Source organism: Nomia melanderi, chromosome 1 (genome assembly GCF_051020985.1).
Source record: "Nomia melanderi isolate GNS246 chromosome 1, iyNomMela1, whole genome shotgun sequence".
Lineage (NCBI taxonomy): Eukaryota > Metazoa > Arthropoda > Insecta > Hymenoptera > Halictidae > Nomia > Nomia melanderi.
This window is the reverse complement of record NC_134999.1, coordinates 19,819,839-19,841,883: the sequence shown is the minus strand read 5'-3', so window position 1 is coordinate 19,841,883 and position 22,045 is coordinate 19,819,839. Positions and strand designations below refer to the sequence as shown.

At 43.5% G+C, this 22,045-nt stretch overlaps 1 protein-coding gene across 2 annotated transcripts in view; it reads right to left on the bottom strand.

Annotated features, from left to right (window-relative positions):
* The window catches only part of LOC116432696 (uncharacterized), an 87,395-nt gene that overhangs the window by 10,141 nt on the left and 55,209 nt on the right, over positions 1–22,045 (bottom strand). Inside the window, exons 4-7 of one of the 2 annotated variants that reach the window (XM_031989936.2) lie at positions 6,202–6,403; positions 4,951–5,035; positions 3,817–4,216; positions 2,450–2,864 (exon numbers count right to left, since the gene is read on the bottom strand). In XM_031989936.2, the coding sequence (XP_031845796.2) occupies positions 2,450–2,864; positions 3,817–4,216; positions 4,951–5,035; positions 6,202–6,403 (1,102 nt within the window). The remainder of the gene's footprint in view (positions 1–2,449; positions 2,865–3,816; positions 4,217–4,950; positions 5,036–6,201; positions 6,404–22,045) is intronic. The other variant, XM_031989937.2, reaches the window with a different exon arrangement.

Sequence of the window (22,045 nt, the reverse complement as noted above, 5' to 3'; positions counted from 1 at the left end):
AACGTGTACTTACACGCGCGTTTTCTCCGCAGCGGGACACGATTATCGCGATCCACGCGCGATTTCACTCGTCGCACGATTAATATGCAGCTCTCGGATCGATTGCGAAACCGTCGGTTCTCGCTGCGCGATCGATTTAGTTTCAACGATCGATCGATTCGACGCCATTAACTCGGCCGTCCTGTAACGCGAGATTCGTCTTTTTTCCTTTCTTTCGGGCAGCGACGTATTCCGAGCGTATCCTGCTGTTTAAACAACCGATACCGTTTTTTCTCGGTGCCAGTTCGGTTAAATGATTGGGAAAGCGTCGCGCGTTCGGTGTTTTATTACGGACAAAGTGATTAATTGTTATTGCCGTTAATAGTTCCGATCGATGTGTTTGCTTAGTTTTCGTCGACGAACAAGTAGTTTTGTTGCTGCTGTAAGTGATACTCGGCTTTGCGCGTTGAATGTTTTGTAACGGCTTCGACGGGCATAGTTGCGAGTGGCTGTATCATTTGGCGAAACCATCGGACAGTTACATCATCGTCAAAAAGGAGCGAGGCGCGCGGGGCCGGCAACAAAAGAATTCCTGTTGCTCGGAGCTACGTAAGCGCGCGCGCCTAACAATTCGTAAACACTGCGTGGGCGACTCGAAATTAAAGGAGAAGCCAGCTTTCTGAAGGTACTTAATGTCGTCGGCTAAACGATCGTCTACTGTAGCTACACAGGACTCGGATTCCTGCTTTTCTTTCGACTCCTACGCCTGTCACGACCAGCCGAATTCGTTTCCTAATATGTGGTCGATGAAATTCGGGGCTCGAGAGAAAGAGACGAGAGCATCGAGAATGGAACTGACCAGATTTGTCTATAGAAGTCTGCCTAGACGAATGGTCGAGGTAATTAGCATAAGACGCTGACAGAGTAAAGTGACATTCAGCGGACCTCGAAGGAAAAAGAATAATGAAGCGAGATTTCAAAGAGCCATTTCGCGATGCTAATTTTTGAAGCTGGATTAACCCCTTAACGCACAGTTTTTTTGAAAAAAATCAATTTTGATATACTGCGCTTTTGTTCCATGGAGAAAGGCTATATTTTATTCTTGAACAAAATAAGTGTTATAGCTTACAATCCCATGTAAATGATAAATATCAATAAAACGATTTTTTTCTTCGCTTTCACATTGTTATTTTCACAGTTTGGCCTGTTCAGCGCGCTCGAATTAACTCGAGCGTGCAAGTTAAGGGGTTAACATTGATGTCCCTTCTGGAAAAGGGATTTTTCCTTTTATGGTTCCCTCGATTCGTATTTTCTTCGCTTGTGATTTGAATGATTGATAAATATAGAAAACACTTGGAGCCGGTGGCATTACCAAAAAAACGTGACGAAATTTCGCGTCAGATCGAAGGTTGCCAGCGATCGGCCAAGGCTGGCCGTCGATGCCCGCATCAATGGGAAAGAATTACACCACCTCAGCCGATATTACACTCGCTGTTACAACAGGCCGGCCCACGCGCCGCTGATAACCCATAAATCAAGGGTCGCGGCGGGCCGAGGAAACGAACGAGATCGGATGGAGAAATGTTATCTTATTAAACCTGCGCCTGCTTGTTATTCATTCCAATTTCCTCTGCACACGATTTCCTTGTACTTATTGAATTCGTCTAGTAAATATTCTATTTACTCCGAACATCTCTGAACAAGTTCTACTATTGAGAAAAAACAAATATATAAATATATAAACTTTCTGCCTTGAAACCCCTAATCATCAACTTCAAACTGATATTACGCACAATAAACTCCTAATTGCAATGAACTAAAATGATTCGTCTCGTAATCAAAGATTAAACTATCAATCTCTCAGTAGAACAATTCTCTGAGTCAACGTTCATTTGAAAAATGGCAAAAAACGTATTTCTTCGTGTTAATCAGTTAACTGTGGAATTTAGTTGGAAAAACCTCTCGTTCCGCGCAATAAAATGACAAAATGGAGCGTGCACTCATCGAACCGAGGACGAATGCACGTTTTTTATATGAAAAAAGAAAGAATTAGTATCATATCAAGCTTTACGATGACGTGTATACTCGTTAAACACAGTTAACACGTTGAACGCCGCACGATTTCACAAAGCAAAATATTCGAAATGAAACAATATAACATTAAATCACTCGATTCAATTACATTGTTATTGCAAGTTCATTTATCTAAATGCCACCACATTAACTAGCATTATTTATAATACACAAATGTTTTCAAATAGTCATTGTTTAATTCAGTGAAATATAATACTTCCATTTGTTTGGGGGTCACTGGTGACCCCATGGCATTCAACGTGTTAACTGGTTAATCGAAGAACAAAGGAATGGCACGGAAAAGGGACGTCTCCTTCGAGCGAAGGAATAAGAGGTGAAAGGGAAGAGGTAGAAAAAGGATTGTTCGTTCGAGTCAATAAAAGAGTAAACGACTCACTTTGACAATCGGCAACCGTGGGCGATCCTTGCGTGCACGTCCCGCTGGTGCCGTTCGTGGTGGGTGGCTGGACTGCGCCCAAACTCCGATAACCCTCGTCGGACACCTCGCTGCAGTTGTCCGAGTGCTCGCCGTCCCCGTGCGGCGATTTCGTGTATTGGGGATTTACCGTGACGTCCTTGCCGAAGTTCTCCAGCACCGGCTCCTCCTTGATCGCCGGAGGACTCGGCGTCGGGCTGCGACTGCTCGAGTCCTCGCGGCATTTGTAATTGTAAATCGTCGGCTCGTACTTCGGAGTGTCGTCCTTCTCCACCGCGCGACGAGCCACGCCACCCTCTACTACGTAACGCTTCGTGAACTCCTCCGACAGCGGCACCTTCGTGCGGATCTCCTGATGGAGGTCCTTCTTAGCATCCTGGACATAGTTTTTGGTGACCTCCATGAGTAACTTGTACTCGATGATTTTTCAGATAAGAATTTTTACAATTGGCAGAATAATTGAGTCTGTGTACGTATTTATTGCTATTGTAATTATCGCGATTCGCAATTGCGTAAGTTTCAGAGACTAATGTCTAGAACATTAATTTACTGAAGTCTATAAGATCTAATACTCAGAACCACCAACTACCGAAACGAAACCTACAAAATCTTAATACTAATCTTCTAATTAATAATAATCTTAAGCTTATGAAATTAGATTAACACGTTCGCTAGCTCTTATTTCAGTGACGGTCTCAATTGTATTCCCTTCGATCCAACAGATCTAAACAAAATATTATAACAATGAAACTGAAACTAGTCATCGAGTTCCTAAATAATAATGTCGTAGTTTATAGTTTCTAATAACAATATCTATAGGATTAATTTCATTTTGAAATATGTGAAGCTGGCAGCGAACGTGTTAACCCTTAGCACTCCAGGTTGTGTTGTAATCTATCAGCAACTGCAACTAATTTTTTAGTCTTCGATATTTTATTTTCCTTCTTAGTAGAAAATAGATGTGTGGATAATCTAATAATTTTAGGGTAGTTTCTTTAACCCTTTGCGGTCCAAAATGCTCTTGGTTTCTCACTTTGAGGTTCATGTCGACGTTAGTTCATTCAATTGCAGCTTAATATGATGCTCTATTTACTTATTCAAGAATATTTACTAGTCATTGAAATGTTACCTTTAAATGGTACAATTGTGATACTACAAATATAGAAAAAATTGTTAGAACAGGTAGAGGTTGCAATAAAATAAACTGTCAAGTCTGACTCGACATAGGACTGCTAAGGGTTAAGATTCATTAAAACATCTAATATTATTCCTGGTGCAATATCGGAGCATACAGAGTTCAAAGGGTCAAAAGCTTCCTGCTCACTGACCTTAGCTTCCTGATGCTTCGCGTGATGGGTAGGCGATCGAGCATCCTCGTTGAAGCACCTCTTAGGCGAGTCGGCTGGCCCGGGTTTGGTCGTCGGGCTGCTGGATCGGTACTGCGGCTTCGGGGTCGGCGATCTCGATCGCTGTTTCCCGAAATCGGGCTGGTGGCTCGGGCTGCCGAGGAATTTCCTCTGAGGCGTGGGGCTCCTCGATCGATTCGTCTTCTTCTGCTGCTGCTGCTCGTCCGGCTGCTTACCAGCGGGCTGGTGGGGCGTGGGCGATCGCGAACGATTGCTCGAGATGCTCCTGGCCGCGTGCAGCTGCGTCGACTGTTGACCCTGCGTCGTGCCGGCGCACGAGCCGACGCTCGACGCCGAACTCCTTCGAGTTCTAGGAGGTGATCTGCGGATCAGCAACCCGTGTTCACGTATCGCGGCGAGGGCCGGCAACCTTTCCGCGCCAGGGACCGATTCTAATACCGATTTTCATGGCCAATTTAGCGTCGCTCGACCGCGAGATCAGTGATTAATCTACCATTGAGCTAGGTAGAAAGTCTACCCGCTTTCTCGATGGAATTTGGAAGAAAAGTTTTGAACTCAACGATTATGGATCGTTCGACTAAATGGTAACTCGTAGAATTTGAATTTTGATAGAGAAGAATTCTCAGTAAACGAGAACCCTCGGCCCTTTCGAAGACACTTTGCCTGCCCTTCGTGTGTTAATTAGCTTCGCGTTAATGTTTGCGAGTCGGCTGTGTTAGTATCTTTCGAGTTAGTCGTTTATTCCAGTACTCTAGCTTCCACGAAAGATAATTTCATTGTTCCGTAATCCCTCCACTTATACCGTCAAGATAACCATTGTCTAACCTTTGGAACAGGAGTGTCATTATCTTTATCTCTCCTCCCGAGTGTTCTACCGGGATGTTAACGGAGAAAGGAAGATTGTGACTCGCCGCGGTTTCTGCAACGTGACCGCCGGTTGCGCGTTCCCGTCGCGTGTCAACGACTGTCAAACGCGCGCGGGATTCTAGGTTATAATTTCCCGATCGGCGCGCTGAAAAATCGCACGGGAACGCGCCTCGCGCGCAGCGCCGCGCCGACAGACAAATGACACCTCCGAGGCAGAAAATTACTCACCTCTCGTAATGCACCTGCGCGCTGCCAAGGTCGAAGGACCCTCCAGCCTTTTGAATCAGCTTCGCTGAGATCATCGAGCGATGCGCTGCGAACAGAAAAAACCGACGGGGTAAGGAACAACAACGGCGACACGTACCAGCGGGTACCATTGCGCAATCGGACCAGGGACCGGTCTTTTCCTTTCTTTTTTCTTTCCCTTCCGTTCACCGTGACGGCTCGACGGGACCGGACGTTTGATCGAGTGCTAATCGAGACGACGCGACGCGACGCGGCGCGACGCGTCGTTTCCACGTAACGAGACGAAATGGTAAATAAACAAGTAGCCGAGCGGGCACCGGAGAATCATGCTCGCTCGAGGATGCAAGGTATTGTGTGCTAACGTGACATTTGTTGAAGTGCTGTTCGCGGAGGAACGGGGACTCGTAAAATTGTCATTAACAGGATTTATTATGCGCCATTCTCGAAACCGACGGCTCGCTGGGTGCTGGACGTTTCGGTTTATTGGAGGATTGATGGAACGTCGTTCGCGAGGATATTGGTTGTCGTAACATGATTTAGTGGGAAGAGTGCGAAAGTACCATTTTCGAGTATACATTGTATCTTTCAACTAGTCGTTCCACTTAGATTGTCATTGGAAGATCAGCTTTCTGGAAATTGCATCTTTAGCAATTACTTTACGTCATACACAATGGTATCCATTGCGACAACTCATCCAGTTTTACATTTTTAACCCTTTGCGGACGAAGATTCCTCGAAATACACGAAACCCTTAACAGATGAAGCTAAATTATATAATAATTACTTGAACAATAGAAAAATAGGGAGCTACGCGCTAATCTCTTGCGATTCCATTAATTAACACGTTAAGCGCCACGAAAATCTTAAGCGTTTTCCTATAGAGTTTGTCTTTTGTAGCAAAGAAAAGTAGGAATAATTATGAATTGTTTGGCGTTGCAACGTTTGCGTTACACGATTATCAACTTAGTTGCCTTATTAAACATTTTTATTTTACATCGATTGTCTTGTATGTTACGATTGTTTTTTAGTCATTCAGAAGCGTCAGTCACCAGTGACTGACAAGGCGCTTAACGTGTTAAATCATTCGTTCGCGACTTACTTTTCCAAATATGGAAACCTGATCTCGCCGAAATGACATTCGTCCGCAAAGGGTTAAACTATGATTCCTTAAATTCCCCACATTCGCCAGTCGTCGTTTCCCTAATTACCCAAGGAACACAAAACTGAACTCACAAGTTCTGCACCGACAGGGATCATGCTTGTCCAAGTAATGGCTCAACGTGTCCCATCCTCCTCCGACGCGCACCATCACGTGGCTCCTCAGGATCCGCACAAAAATCAGCACCTTGGTGTCTCCGATCCTGTATTTGCCTTCGGACACGCGGATCATGGGGAACTGTGTCGGGCACGTGCATCTCTCGACCAAGTCTCGAACCTGCAACAACAACAGAAGAAAATCTTTCAAATCACCGTAAGAAACGATCGTCTCAGCTTCAAAGAAGCTAACGTTATTAATCCATGAGCATGGAACTCTGAATTCCATTCGATTAATTCTTCCTACGGACGAACCCAATGTCTCTCGTCATACTGCGACGATGAAGTAATAATATTCGAATAGACCGATGGTTCATCGAGTACGATAAATCGGACACACCCATGTTAAGCGATTCGATTTTTCCTCGTAACACGAAACCGCCGCAGTTTCGCCTCGAGCGACGCGGAAAACTCGATCCGTTTCGGTTGTTAAGTGACCATTGCGCCGTTAATTAAACCACGGGCTGACGCGTACTCGAACGATCGGTAACCGCGATTTTTCATGCGCGCGGCCGTCGTCGACAACGCCGGGGACCGGCTGACCCGTATTTGTTGCGCAGGATTTATGGGGGGCCCGTGGCCGAGCGCGGCGCAGCTGCTATTGATTAGAAAGGCTGCGGCCGAGGTGTACCCGGTTGCATGTCGTCCCGTACGAAATGTCAAGGAAGCTATCAGCGCGTGTCTAGTGACAAACGCAGTCGTCGAAACCGACGGACGTCCCGGGGACGCGCGATATCCCTTCCTGTTACGCAGCCGTTTCGCGTCGCTGATCGATGTTTTCCAACTTTTTTCATCCTCCTCCGAGTCCGGCTTACATAATGAAGACGTCGGTGTCATTAATGAAACTACAAGACGTCTGGCAACCTGATTAATTCGAGTGGAAAGGATCGTCAAACGGTTGTCCTGTCACTTTTAGCGGTGCCATTACGACGCTTACGTAACATTTTTTTGTTGCCTGCGAAGTCTTCCTTTTCCATTATTAATACTAATAACACCTGTTTTTGTAACTAATCAAGTGACTCTCAGTCATTTATGAGAATAAAAGGAATGATTGAAATGTTATTATTTCTGTTTATATGGCCCAAACTTTAAAAGCCCAAAGAAACTTTTGGAAATGCAGTATGAAGTAATCAAGGAATTTAAGTGAAAAGTTCAAATGCGACAAAGTCACATCGTGGTTATTAGGGTTAAGTCACTTGGATTGCTTTTAACCCTTTGAACTCTGTAGGCTCCAATATTGCACCAGGAATAACATTAGATATTTTAATGAATCTTAAAGAAACTACCGTACAATTATTAGATTCTTCACACATCCAAATTTTGCACTAGGAAGGGAAAAAAATCTAAGAAATATTATAGCATTGTTCATTTCCGCTGGGGATACTATAAAAATTAGTTGCGGTTGCTAGATTACAAAACCATCTGGGTTTTTCAATGAATCTTAAAGAAACTACCATAGAATTATTCCATTTTTCATCCAAATTTTGCACTAAGAAGGAAAAAAGATCCAAGAAATGTTATAGCATTTTTCATTTTCGCTGGGGATACTATAAAAATTAATTGCAGTTGCTAGATTACAAAACCATCTACCAAGGGTTAAAAACGTTATCCCCTGCTGCTCGGAATATTCTCGAGGCGCGAGGACTCGAATATTGCTACACTGCTATTTTAACGAGCGTCCGGTGAGCTACGGTTATTCTCGAATTCTTGGACACGAGCTCTCTTCCCCGAGTTATTCAGGCATGCACGCTCGACAAAGTGTCGCGTATACGCACGCCGGATAATTAGGGAGCCCGACGAATCCCGCGGAATTCCTGTGGGAAAATCTGTCACCGCGCGGACACGAGAAATTCCCGCGGAATTCCCGATCGGCTGAGGATCGCGAGGTGCACGGCTAATTAGCGTCCAGACGGGGACCGGGCCGACTGATATTTCACGTTTTCTTGCAACATGCGCACAGGTTGCAGATTCAGATTCTAATCGGGGCTGAGATATTAAGAGATACGGGGAAGGATAAGAATGATCGCGATCGACGCTCGTTCGACAACTGCTCCCTGCGCGCTAGATTTATGCCGGCTATTATCGATATGATTAGTCGTGGATCGCTGATTCGATGAATTTATTGTACGAGCGACTCCGCCGAACACGATAGAACGATGATTCTTAGAAAAATCCGCGCTGTGGCTTACTGAAACCTTCGAAATGCGAAAATACTCCGTTAATTAAAACCACCGAGCAGTTAAATTTTGAAATTTCTGTATAGAAACTCCAAGAGTGCATTTGTTGATCAATTGATTTACAATTCAGCTGCTGCTGAATCTATTTCTTGAACGACTTCTCAGAGAAATATTTATTATCTTTTTTATAATGGTAAAAAGGAGACAGGTTTGAGTCATTTTGACCCAACATTTACAAAAATAAAGTTCCTTTTCGTAAGTGTGTTTAAAATGAAAATGAAATAGAAATATAATGAATATAGTGAATGTATTATGATACAGAAGGGAAAGAAATGTGAGCGATCGATCTTTTTCTAAGACAAGCGTGTAAAGATTCATGGAATTAACATTGCAAACGTCTAGATTACCAACAGCCCGAGATGGAAACGGTTTGCCGATGGAATAAAGTAACGCGTGCAACAATTTCCGCCGGGGATTGCGCTTTAACGCGGCTCGCCTTCGGATATATCCGCGTTTTTGCCGGTTTTCAACGGCGAAGTGAAAGCAGAACTGCGCCCCGACTGTCCGTCCGTCAAACGGTCGTGGCTCGATGCGATTTTTCCCCACATTAAATCGACTGTTAATTTCATTGTGCACGTCACGGCGGCGCATAGACTTCCTTTCAACGATCGGCCTCACCAACGAGCCGATTTTTATCCGGGGAGACAGCGTACATACGCAACTCGCCGAGGAGATTATTAAAACAAGCCTTTCGAAAGTGTTCGGGGCTGATTCGCTTCTTTATTTTCTGCCGGCGTTTCGTTACGCTAATACTCTCCTATCGTTCGGCCTGTTTTTTCCCTGTAATTTCTCTGTTCAGTGTATCCGCGCAGCTAATCTTCGATAATTCCCATTGCACTTTTATTTCCTTCGTGAAATAATACCGATAGATACGTAATCATTGAACTGCAAAGTCTTTTGTATTCATAGTTCAACCAGATATATTAAATATTCTACTTAATTCTTAAATTGATAGAATTCTTAATTAAATGCTGCATATCTATGCACCTCTGTCCACTTTGAATGATTAATAATTTAATGCATGATTTACATATATTTTCCGTAGTCCGCCATTTAAGTAGAACGTCACACTGTTACTCCAGTCAAACGGGATGTGAGAGTTTAGACAAATTTCCATGATTTACCAATAGTACAAATCGCTTTCCTATCGTTTCTTGCCCGTTCCTCTAATGAACTGTGAAGCCTAGGGGTTTCCCACCAATGAAGTCCGCAAGCAGCATTATTTATTCCCCGCCGTAATTTATCTACATTCTGTATTGAGATTTCCCATTCGAATACACATTAATAATTGTTAGGGATTTCTCCTGGAGAGCGTCGCTCGTTAAACTAATGACGCTTTCAATATTCAATCGACGATCTCCGGCATCTAAGAAGCCGCGCGGCCCCCTGATAAATAATTTTATCACCGTGGCCCGGCCGGTGAAAGCATCCAGGTAAAAGGGCAGGTAAACGCGCGTATAGGTGAACGATTTAACGCCGCGATAATGGCGAATGATCGATCGATTATGCGCCGCGACGTGGGCACCGGTTGTCGTGTTTCGATCGGGCCCGGCGTCGCGGGGACTTTGAACAGCAGGAAATCAACACTGTTTACAAACTTGTTCAACCGAGTTTCTTTCGACGAGCAGCCGGAAGTAAATATGCTACAAGGATTTCGAGTCCGCGGGTTCCGTTTCGGTCCGCGACGTGGGAGCGAGAAGTGAAAGCTCGTTGATTTAGATGGGAACAATCCATGGAACAGCCTGCGCGATCAACAATGCAAATTCGAAACATCGTTCAACAATTTCGTCGCTGTTCGAGGTACATTTGAATTTATTTCATGCCAACGCCATGTTCGTTGGGAAGCAAAATGGCGGAAAATGGCAGTTCAGGCTGCTACTTTCAACAATTTCAATGTTGTTCGAGGTACATTTCAATTTATTTCGTGCCATACGTTCACTTCGGAACACGTTCTTCTAGGTTATGTTCGATGGAACGACGCCATGTTCGTTGGAGAGCAAAATGGCGCAGAGTGGCAGATCAGGCTGCTACTTTCAAGCGTCGAAGTCTCTGTGAATTGATCAAATAAACTGTCCCACATTCGAGCGAATCTTTATTGACGATCTAAGTTTCACCTAAACATCTTCACGGTATATCTGATTCGTCCGTCGTAAAAGGATTCCCGAGCCAATCCTCGAATCATTCAATTCCCTATCGGATTAGAGATAAGTCCTTGCGATCCCGAATTCTATTCTATTAACTGCGATCGATCAGCCGCGAGGAAACCGCCGCGGAACTTCGGTGAATCGCTTACCGGTTTGTTGAAAATGCGACGTAGATCATCGCTGGGAAAAATGTCGTGTACAGATAAGGGCGCTGGCGAGGGAGGACTGGTGGCATTCGCGACGCCTGAGAGTAGCAATGGGTTTTCGAGCGTATCTTGATCAAACTCAACACGAAATCCTATGCAGAATAGAACTACTTGTTACGTTAACTTTTCCTCTACTTCCATTAAGATTAAAAGTCGAATTTTTATTAACCCTTTGCACTCGAAAGTTTTCCACTGGAAATATTTAACGTTTTTCGACGAGACACAGACGACACTGTTTGAAACTAACGATAATTCACAGATAAATTAAGCGACACAGTAATTTCATTTAAATATTTCCTCCAGCGATACGAAGTTTCATTTAAAATACAAAGGGTTAAGTCCTCTGCGTTGAAATATTTCTGAAGTACTTGCATCTTTTTTAACGCCTCTGATTTCTTTATTGCCTACTGCCAATTGACACGAATAATAACATTAATTCCATGAACGATTAATTAATTAGTTAAAGGCAATTGAGAAGAAAGGTTCTTGTAAATGTACGCAGGACTTGATTCGAGAAACACGGTTTCGAACGGCTCGAATACCCATCGCTACCAGAAGTCCAGCACACACGCGCTCGCTCGCGGCCTGTCTGTGATCCGGCGATAAATAATTTTCACCGTTCCACTGTCAAATGCCTGCCTGTGGGTGTTCGCACGTAAATGATATATATTTATACCGGCCGATTCGCCGCGCCGATAACACAGCGTAATCAATAACGCGGGCGACTTAATACTCCGAGAGAGGAAAGTTCGCTCGCGCAGGATAACGGCTAACCCCCTCCCTCCCACTTATTTTCGCTAACGCCGCGATCCTGGTAATTGGAGGTCCAATCCTTCAACTGTTCCTCTAGATCCCCAGGGATCTGGGTTTCCCCTGTGCTGCCAGCTTTCTTTATTCCTTTGTCGGCACACGCTCGACTGATCAAATGTAAAATCTAATGAATTTCGTCAATGGTTGTTGCAACGATTTTCAAATAATCATTGCCATTGAATTATAAAGTATTTTGTACATATTTGATTCACATCTGTGAGAATGACTGTTTTAACCGGAGGATTCTTCGAAATATGCAAAGCCTTCAACATATGAATCTAAATTATATATCAATTGCTTAACACTAGAACTACCGAGCATTGAATACGATTAATATGCAATTCCCATAGAAATTGTAACGGTAGATTATTTTCAGTTTCTTCAGACATTCATTGTAGTATCCAAGTCAAAGCTATCTATTTTCAAGATCATTTCGAATATTCAATACTTTTAAGATATCAATTACTGTGAAACAGCACAATCGAAACCAGTCATTTTTACTGGTACGGTAGTTCTAGTGTTAAAGGAGTAATTGGGAAATCATTGTTTTGCGAGAAAATTCTGGTGCAACGTTAACGATTACTTCTTTCATCATACAGTGTAATTCTGTATCATAGAATCATGTATCTTTGCGTCAATCAGAAACAGCTGTATCTCGCACAAAGACATATTTCTACGTCATCGGCTGTGAAAAGCGTGTCAGAAGCGATTTTTCGGATTTTCCGTGGGAAACGAGGCCCGAGCAAATACACTTGTGTCAGCGTGGTGGCTCGCGAGTCACGTGAGCGGCTACTCTTAAGCAGGAAATATGTAGCCTACAAAGTTAGCGGATCGTAGACAATTGCCGTGTGTCGCAAGGGGCTAGAAAAGGTCGACAAGTCGGATGACTATTATTAGAATCGACGCTGACAGACTTGGTCTGTTTCTTCTGGCGAAAAAAAGGAAATTCGATGGTATCTTCGAATTTTTCCTGTAACTTTTGTTTCGTCGCTATGACGAGATTACTCAAGAGCGTCGTTCGGCATAATGAAATCGCTTCCGTGCGACGAATCAGACCGAACGTGTCCATCTTCCGCGTGAATTAAATATTTGGAGCGAGGACGTGACGCAAATCGAAGACGTCAGCGGGACGTATCAGGAATTCGAATCGATCAATCGATGACTTATATTTTATTGCTACGGAAACCTTCGCGTCCGAGTATTTCAAGTAGTATCTATCAATGTCGCACGATACTTTAATCTTTCATGAAGAGCAGTTCGCAACTGTTCCTACTTTAACCCTTTGCGGACGGATGGCATTTCAGTGAGATGAAAAGTTTAACCCTTTGCACTCGAGAATATTAGGGATTACATATCAGTCGTATTAAATTCTCGGTAGTTCTAGTGTTAAACATTTTACGATAAAAAAACGGTACTATCTAAAGAGCTTTAAGAACCTAGTCTAATTATAAATCACTGATACCTCACACATTATTCTAACAATCTTACTCAATTTCCCTTCGAATTACTTCAAATCGTTACACCTCTACTGCGCGAAGCACACAGAACCGAATAAAAGTTGAAAACCTAACTCTAACCTCTGTTTGCCTAAAAGGGCACGTAACAAGTTCGCGTTTCTACGAAAGTCCGCAAGTAATTGCATCATTCCGGTAAATACGATCCAAGAAAGGAAACCACGGGGGAACAAATCGCGCACTTTATACCGGAAGTCGAGCGCCGGAGGAGAAGCGATCTCGGAATAATTCCGCGGGTAAGGCGAAACTGCCGGCAGAAAAATCTAGGAATTAATTCGACGGTTGTGTGAGTGCGTGGGTGGCGAACGAGGCCCCCTCGACGTCTTCCATTCTCTTCCCTCTTTATTCCCTCCTTCCCTTTGTCTTCCTCGGCTCCTCCATTCACTCGCATTTTCCTGGTTGATCGACACACTCTCTCCGCCTCTCTTTCTTTGTGGTCTCGCTCGTTGTTCGCCTTTTCTCCACCATTTTCCTTTCTCATTTTTCCCTCTGATACCCCTCCCCGCCTCCTCCCCCTTCCCCTCGCCCCTCTGCCGTTGCTCTATTCTTCCTTTTTTCTGTTTACTTTGTGACGATTCTGTTTCTTCTTACATTTGCATGTTTCACCTGGCAACTTCCATTACTTCCTTTATCCATTCTTCCGTTTGTCTGTGTAAATGGGCAGCTTTTTCGAAGTTTAACTCGGTTTTTGAATAATATTCGGTTGGAAGGGAAAGATTCTTTTGAAAGTATTCTTGTTGGAGAGACTGGATTTTGAATCGTTATTGTATACATCATTCGTTTTGTTTCGATAATTTCTGTTATATGAAACGAAGTCTCTCCAATTTCGTATTATATGTGACAGTATTGTACCATTTAATTATCATTCGCTGCGAGACGAGATTGAATGGGCTCTAGAAGAGAATAGAATTCTGTTGGCAACATAGCAGTGCCAAGTTTTTCCACGGGATTCTGTTTGCTTTTTTCGCCAGTTGTCTAGAGGAAAAACCACCCCCGATTCACCGCGAGGCTACCGGGCGCAGCTGAAGGGGTAAACAAACTTCTTCCCGGTTACGTGACTCCTATTTCTGAACGATTGAACCGATCACGAACCGTGCTCCGTATCGCTAGGTTGGGTTCTCCGTTACGTAAGCCGTGGCGGCCTTGCATTATAGCATCATAACCATTCATCCTGTCCGCTCACCTGCAATGCGCCACACTCTGTGTCCCGAGCGATATCTACGGCGCACCGCGTAGGCAAAATTCTGGATGTTACGGGCCGATTCCGCGATCATACGAGTCGAATATCTGATTCCTCGTCGGCTCTGATTAACACGTTATTTTCTGAATAAATTCAATCTCCGAAAATGTTAGCACTTTCTTTAACCCTTAGCACTCCAGGTTGTTTTGTAATCTATCAGAAACTGCAAATAATTTTTATAGTATTCCTCGCGAAAGTACAGTTCCTTCAGTTTAAGTTCTTAGTACAAAATTTGGATGTGTGGAAAATCTAATAATTTTATGGTAGTTTCTTTAAGATTCATTGAAATATTTAATATTATAACTGTTGCAATATTGGAGCCTACAGAGTTCAAAGGGTTAATGCAGATGCACCGTAATTTTAGTACGTTAATAATTGTTAATATTGTGCTATGTTTATCGTGAAACAATTGAACGTAATTATATCGAACGCATAGTTAATGCAACATTGTGCGAAGTGCAGCAGATGAGACCAAGATTTACGAAACCCGTCAATTTGACGGATACTGAATTTTTTAAACATTATTCAGTAACAGTTTGAGTCCAATTGTGTGAATACGCATTGCGATACTTTGGTTTTGAAGCTATAATTTTCGCAATTTGTGTAAACGAACATGTAGTTATCTAGGAACAATAGGATAAAGTAAATGTAGTGTTAAGTAGAGTTTAATGAGAGTATAATTGAGAGTTATCGTAGTAATTGAACGTTTGAGTTATCGTTCGATGTAATATAAAGGGAATAATTGAATTAATCAATTGAGAATACAGGTAAAAGATTAGTTATGAAGAGACGATGGCAGATCTGGGTTAGTTAGAGTGCTCACTAGTAAAAAATATGTTTTATGAGGCAGTCTGGGTACTAGAGGCACACTTTACCGAGCGCTTTGTACTATTCCAGAGGCTTCCGAGAGAGCTTGTAGACGAGTAAACTCGTTCTTGTCCAGTGGACCGTCGAGACAACTTGTTCTTGCGCCCATGTCTTCCCCTCTCGCGGACGTCTCATAACTTGACACGCTTTTCCGCGGATCACGGCTTACATGGAATTACATTCTTCCGCGATAGTGGATGATGCGCTCTTCATTCGCATTGCAATCGAGACTTTCGCTCTACGTCGGAATCATTTCCTTTCATCGAATTTATTCTAATCGCTCCGACACTTAACACTAGATTTACGGTAGTTTATTCTACACTTTATTCTATTGTTCCTAGAAAGTTATGTGTTCGTTCATATAAATCGCGAAAGTTGTAGCTTCGAAACCAAAGTATTACAACGCGTATTCGTATAATTGCACGAATCGAAATCGACTTAAACTGTTACTAAATAATCTAGTGTTAAACACGATACTTAAACATTTCAATAAATATACAATAATTATATTACTACAATTCCCACTGACAATCTTGAAAGAATACCAACAACCTAAAGACAATCATCATTGAACATATACAACTGATCCTTCGCATTCATAAAAATCTCCGAAACACTCAAAGCTAGCACTCCACAAATTAACCCTTTGCACTCGAGGGGCGCCACCTGATTCGACGCAGCAAACTTATAAAATTTTCAATTCAATATTAAACCTCGTGTAATGTATCGACACATAAAATATCGAAGTAAGTTCTGTCTCTTAATTTATAGAAGATAATCAATTATGTTAGTTGCGAGAGATATCGTTAATATGTAGTCAGAGAGTAATGAATATTTCTAATGAAAAATATTGTCGAGTGCGAAGGGTTAAATTATTTTCCACCTACTCCCCTATCTCCAATCAACGAGACCATAACGCGCGAACGTCCGCAAGCCGCGAACAATAATCACCGCGATCGAAACGATCGAATTGCGTAAATCAACAAGCGAATCACGTTACGCAAACGCAGAATAAAAGCCGCGCGCCAGACGGCTCGTCCAGTGAATCAATCAATCCGATGCCGGCGACAACATCCCGCTTCCGAATTTGATCGCCGACACGTCGCGAGATGACGGTTTAATGAAGAGGCAACCGGCGGCGACCGGGTCCAGCGGCGGGGACACCGCACGAAAACGACAGTTCATGCAGGAAACGCGGCGCCGCGGCGGGGTCATGTAAAACGAGGACCCCGACGGAGCCGTGGAAAGTCCTGTCGGGCCGCGGCGGGATTAGTTTTCTTCGCGTTGTTGTTATGTTAATGGACACGTCGACACGCGGAAGTACCGGGCAGCGACACGGGTACGGGGCCTCGTTGAACAAACGAGAAGTGTCTTGCAAGTTTATTGCCTGCCACCAATGATGTCGTCTCCGGCCGCCCTCCCCTGCCCTCGCCGCGGCAATTGGCTACCACAATGGCACGCAGGATTCTCTGAAATCTTTGAGATCCTACCCGACTAGAAAGTTAACGATCGTTGCGCGCCAGTTCGCGATGTTCTACAATGTTCCCAGCTGGGAACGTGGATAAATAGAAGATAGTAGACAGATGCTTGATGATTGATGTTTGGGGTATGTAAGCTTGGGGATGCAGTTGAAAGTTTGAAGATTTTTCTATGGTGATTAGATGGAGGAAGAATTTCAGCTGCTTTCTAGGCTTTGGAGTAGCTTCTGTAGTTCATAGATTCTAGTTGTAAAATTTCTAGCTTCTAAAGTTATTTCATTCTCAGCTTCTACTTCTTAAACTTGAATCGATTCTCCAGTTTCTGAAGTATCTATAATTCTCAGTATACAGTTCTAAACTTCCAATTACCAACTCTCAAAGCTAGAACTTCTATATCTCCCAGCTGTTCCAAAATCCAAAATTTGAATCGATTCTCCAGTTTCTAAAGTATCTATAATTCTCAGTATATAGTTCTAAACTTCCAATTACCAACTCCCGAAGCTATAACCTCTATAACTCCCAGCACCCTGTTCCAAAATCCAAAACTTGAGTCTATTCTCCAGTTTCTAAAGTATCTATAATTCTCAGTATACAGTTCTAAACTTCCAATTACCAACTCTCAAAGCTATAATCTCTATAACTCCCAGCACCCTGTTCCAAAATCCAAAACTTGAGTCTATTCTCCAGTTTCTAAAGTATCTATAATTCTCAGTATACAGTTCTAAACTTCCAATTACCAACTCTCAAAGCTATAATCTCTATAACTCTCAGCTGCCTGTTCCAAAATCCAAAACTTGAATCCATCGAAACGTTCTAAACTTCCAATCACCAACTCCCAAAGCTATAACCTCTATATCTCCCAGCTCCCAACTCCAAAATCCAAAACTTGAATCGATTCTCCAGTTTCTAAAGTATCTATAATTCTCAGTATATAGTTCTAAACTTTGATTACCAACTCTCAAAGCTATAACCTCTATAACTCCCAGCTGTTCCAAAATCCAGAAGCAAAAGCTATCAGAACTAGCCCAGGCAACAGCTCTAAACAAAACTGCCCAAAAACAGAAGCAGAATCGTCAAGTTCCAAAAATTGATCCTCATCAGCGTAACTTCGAGGTGTCAAGGAAGATTCGAGGATCGAGCAGCCTCGTCCGCAAAGTAGCCGTTGATCTTTCCGGAAAAGAACGGTCGTGCGCCAGGGCTCATTTCCATGATCAAGATTTCCACGTCGAGCCGCAATCGCGGAACCACGGATCGTTCCTTCTCTCCTCTTCCCACGAGGCAGCCACCCCCGCCGCGGATCATCCTGGGAAGAGATCGGCTGCCGGCGATACCGGCCGAGGGAAGATAGCGATCAGGATCTCGAGCGGCGGGTTCCATCACTTTCTCCGCCGTTTGTACACCGTGTTAATAAATGCCGGGGACAGATTTTTTCACGGTCGGGCCCCGTGGGCCCTGACGTAACAGGGATCCTGTTGTCCGTGTTCTTGCGTCGATCGTGACACCGCGATCGCGACCGGATAAACACGATTTTATTGTTGGCACGCCGCGGATCCTCTATGCTAATTCACGCTTTTAACCCCTTTGCCTTGTAACCTCGTGTCCGGCTAACGGTGAACATTCCATAGTGAATTCAATATGAATTAGTGTTATTGGATTCGCGCGAGCACCATGGAAATACTAATCAGCCATTACGGATATTTATTCTTTACGAGCGTTCTCGACGAATACGTGATTTATATTCTTGGAGACACTTTGCCACTTTGTCGGGAATAATTCATTTTGAATTTCGGTTGACAAGGAATTATGAAGTTGAAGGATCTTGATTATATTTTCTGTTATTGTATCTTGGTATAGGAAGATGATTTTTATTGATTTAGTGGTTAGGAACGGACAACGACAGAGGAAATAATTTAACGGAGGTTGATTTTTCCAGTTACGTCAGAATTCAGGGAAAGTTGGTCTGAGAAAACGGCAAAACAACTCGGCTGGCAAATGAAAGGGGTAACCGAGGTAATGGCACCGGATAATTCCTCGTATCGTTGGTAATTGCTGTTTACGAGATCGTCGTGCGCGCTGTTACGCGATGACCACGACGAACACCGGGATTATTTCTCTGTAATCGTTTCTCCATTCCCGATCGATGGAAGTCTTGCGTTTCATTGTCGGCGCGGATCGCTCGTCGATGCCAGTGATCTCGACTCCGCGGCGTATTAAAGGAAAAGCCGAGCCACTCGGCTGAATATTAAAAAACTAATGCGTCTCTTCCGTCTTCGGTAGGAACGACTGACAAAGAACTGTTCTCAAAGGTCCTCGGAGCTACCATGGAACCAATTGATCGTTTCTCTGAAGATCAGAGAACAATATTCCTTGCAATTTGTCCTCCATGGAAAGTTTTAACATTTACACAGAATTTCATTTCGATTCGAAATACGAACATCTCAATCTTGATGGACGAACGACAAATATAAGAATACAGTTGTTGAATCATGTTCGATTCCTCGGAGGAATTCTAAATAGATTTAGCTCGCGGTAGCATGTTAACGAGAATGGTGGTTTGTAAAATCGTCAGTATGCGAAGATCGTAATTGCGCGAAGTGGATGGAGAAAATAAAGTAATCGAATTTATTGGAGCACCCGATAAGCTGGTGGCCAGCCGGGAAATTGATGTTGCTCGATTCAAGGTTTACGAGCTGAAACATTTTCCTTGATTATTCCCGTGCAGTCGGGAGCAGTGAATAATAACGCAACATTGTAACCAATATATGGGACCATCGATTAGACGAGCCCGTTAAATACTTCAGTCTGATATATCGAGCCAGCCGGCAGAGTTTCAATTATGGCAGAGTCTCCCAACCAATTCTTCCAGCCATTTTAGGAATCCGAGTGGCATTCGATGGGAATCGCGAAGGGGCTCGCTCTCCGTTCCCGAATTAATCCGCAGATCGATCTCTCGACTGCTCCCCGAGCATCAAATTTAACATTTCGAGAAACATTAGACGCAAATTCTATCGAATTCTTCTCACTGGATTTCCTTTATAAATCTTCTTGCATAAAATTTCTTATATGAACGATAAGAAATCTCGCACAAGCTGAGTGGATCGATCCTTTCGTTTGTTTGATGAAAATAAGAAGATCGACAGGCGATTAAAGAGAAAAAGCGAATGATTCGTGTTTCTCAAAGGAGGTTGAAAGTCACTGGCTACGGTGTACACGATAATTACACGTCCAGTTCTAAATGACGACGTTAATTGCCCAATAAATACAACGTCGCTGGGAAGCTGCAATTAATTCCATTACGGAGTTTCACGTATTGATTCTGATCGACGTCGGGCACGGGAGAACATTCATTTTTACTGTTTCGGACGTGATCGACCTGTCACCGGCGACTAATCATAATCGTTCGTCAGGTTTGCCAATTAACAAATTTTTATTATAATACACGTCTGAATACACTCGATACGTCTCACGAGGGAATTGAGAAGTAACGCATTTGTGTAACCCAATTCTGGTATCACGGCAACGTACGTACAAGAGTCGGTCTACCTCTAGCCGAAGATTCGAAGCCAGTCTCCCACGGAGAAATCAGAGCGAGCAACGTCGAGCAAACATATAAATCGTCAAAAGCACGGAGTGTCTCAAGCCAAACAACTATATCACTCGTCGGCGATGGTTTACAAGTAACTCCGAGTTTCCAGGTTGCCGATAGCGTCCGATTTTTCCCACAGTTTCACCTATCCGCCGACGAATCCTTGTTTACGGAACGTGGAAAAATCTTTGCTCCAGTTCCGCTCCGCGGCGGGGAGACAGTTTTCCGTCAGCCGGCTGACGGAGAAGTTTTTAGATAAGGAAAAACACGGCTCGCTCTCCTACGACGACCCAATTCCCGTGCGTTGCCACCGATCACGAGGAAACACTGGCCACAGCCGACGCTTTTTCAGCTGGCCCGTCTTATCTGAGCCTCTTCAGCCTTCCTGGCGACCTATCGATCAGTCGGCCGCGTTTTCGCAGCTGCACGCGAATCGCCATTCGATTCGAGGCTGTGCTAACTGTTTTAACCTTTTGCACTGCAAAGGTGCCTCTCAGTCACCACTCGATTGTGCAGTATCTAGAATTTTCAGCGTACGTTAAGGTATTTTTAAGAAGAGTGAATGCAAGAATGAGTGTGAGCGAAGGACAGGCTGGAAAACGGTCGAGGGAAAGTGGCCTGCACAACGTCGCGGACCCAAGACTGCAGGGCCAGCTTTCCAGGGGTGTATCTGAATGTCTGTGATGATTTTTGGCAGAGAATGTCTGTAAGAGAGTTGCGGAAAGAGTCGTGTGTTGGCCTCCGTGGCATCGAGTTGTATTTTTTACGTGTTGTCCGTGTTGTTTCCATATTTTATTAAATACATATATTTATTCCTAGCTCTCGATTACTCAAGGTCCACCTTTTCATTATCTATAATAATAGCACCACTATAATTGGTGCATCAAAACTGTAAAATCTCGTATTTAACGTTAAGTCTCGAGTAATCTGTCGATACGTGAAATGTGGAAATAAAATACCATTGTTCCCCTTATTTTGAATAGATTCCTCGTTAAGTTAGGTGAAAAAAATGTCATCTATATCTCATGAAAATCAATTGAATATTTCTAGTGACAAATTTCTGGAGTGCAAAGGGTTAACACTTTACCGGCCGCTGTCACGTACGCGTGATTATCATTCCGATTGTATAGGAATACATATTGATGCTATTGTTAGAGAAACAATTGCTTCCACTGTCCCTCCCCAATTTACCAGATCGTCTTTTGTTAAAATCTTTTAAGCAGATGCTTCTGTTAGTTTGAAACTGTCTTTTGCTGCCTTCTGCGTCATACCCGCCCGCGCCAACCTAACGGCGATGCGGTAAGTGTGCGGCCGGCAAAGTGTTAAGGTGTTCCCTCCGTAACGTCGCGATTTTTGGGCCCTTCTGATACCTCGTTTCGAATTTCACCCTCTTCGGTAGCTGAGACAGCGCTGGAGTGAATATTAATCGACGAGGGTGGAGATGAAGTTTGTTTTACTACTTCGTAACCTCTCGCATACTTTGGATTTTAAGAAGTGGAAGGCAGTTTGCATCGTGGTTGTTTGTACAAGGATTTGTTTTATGGTCTTGGGTTTCTTGAATGGTGTTGAATAAAATTATGCTCGAACGATCGTCTTGTACTTTATGAACAGGAATGATCAGGTATTACCAACTTAAGAATGCTAATAAATACTAAGAATCTCCTGGTGTAGCTAACACGTA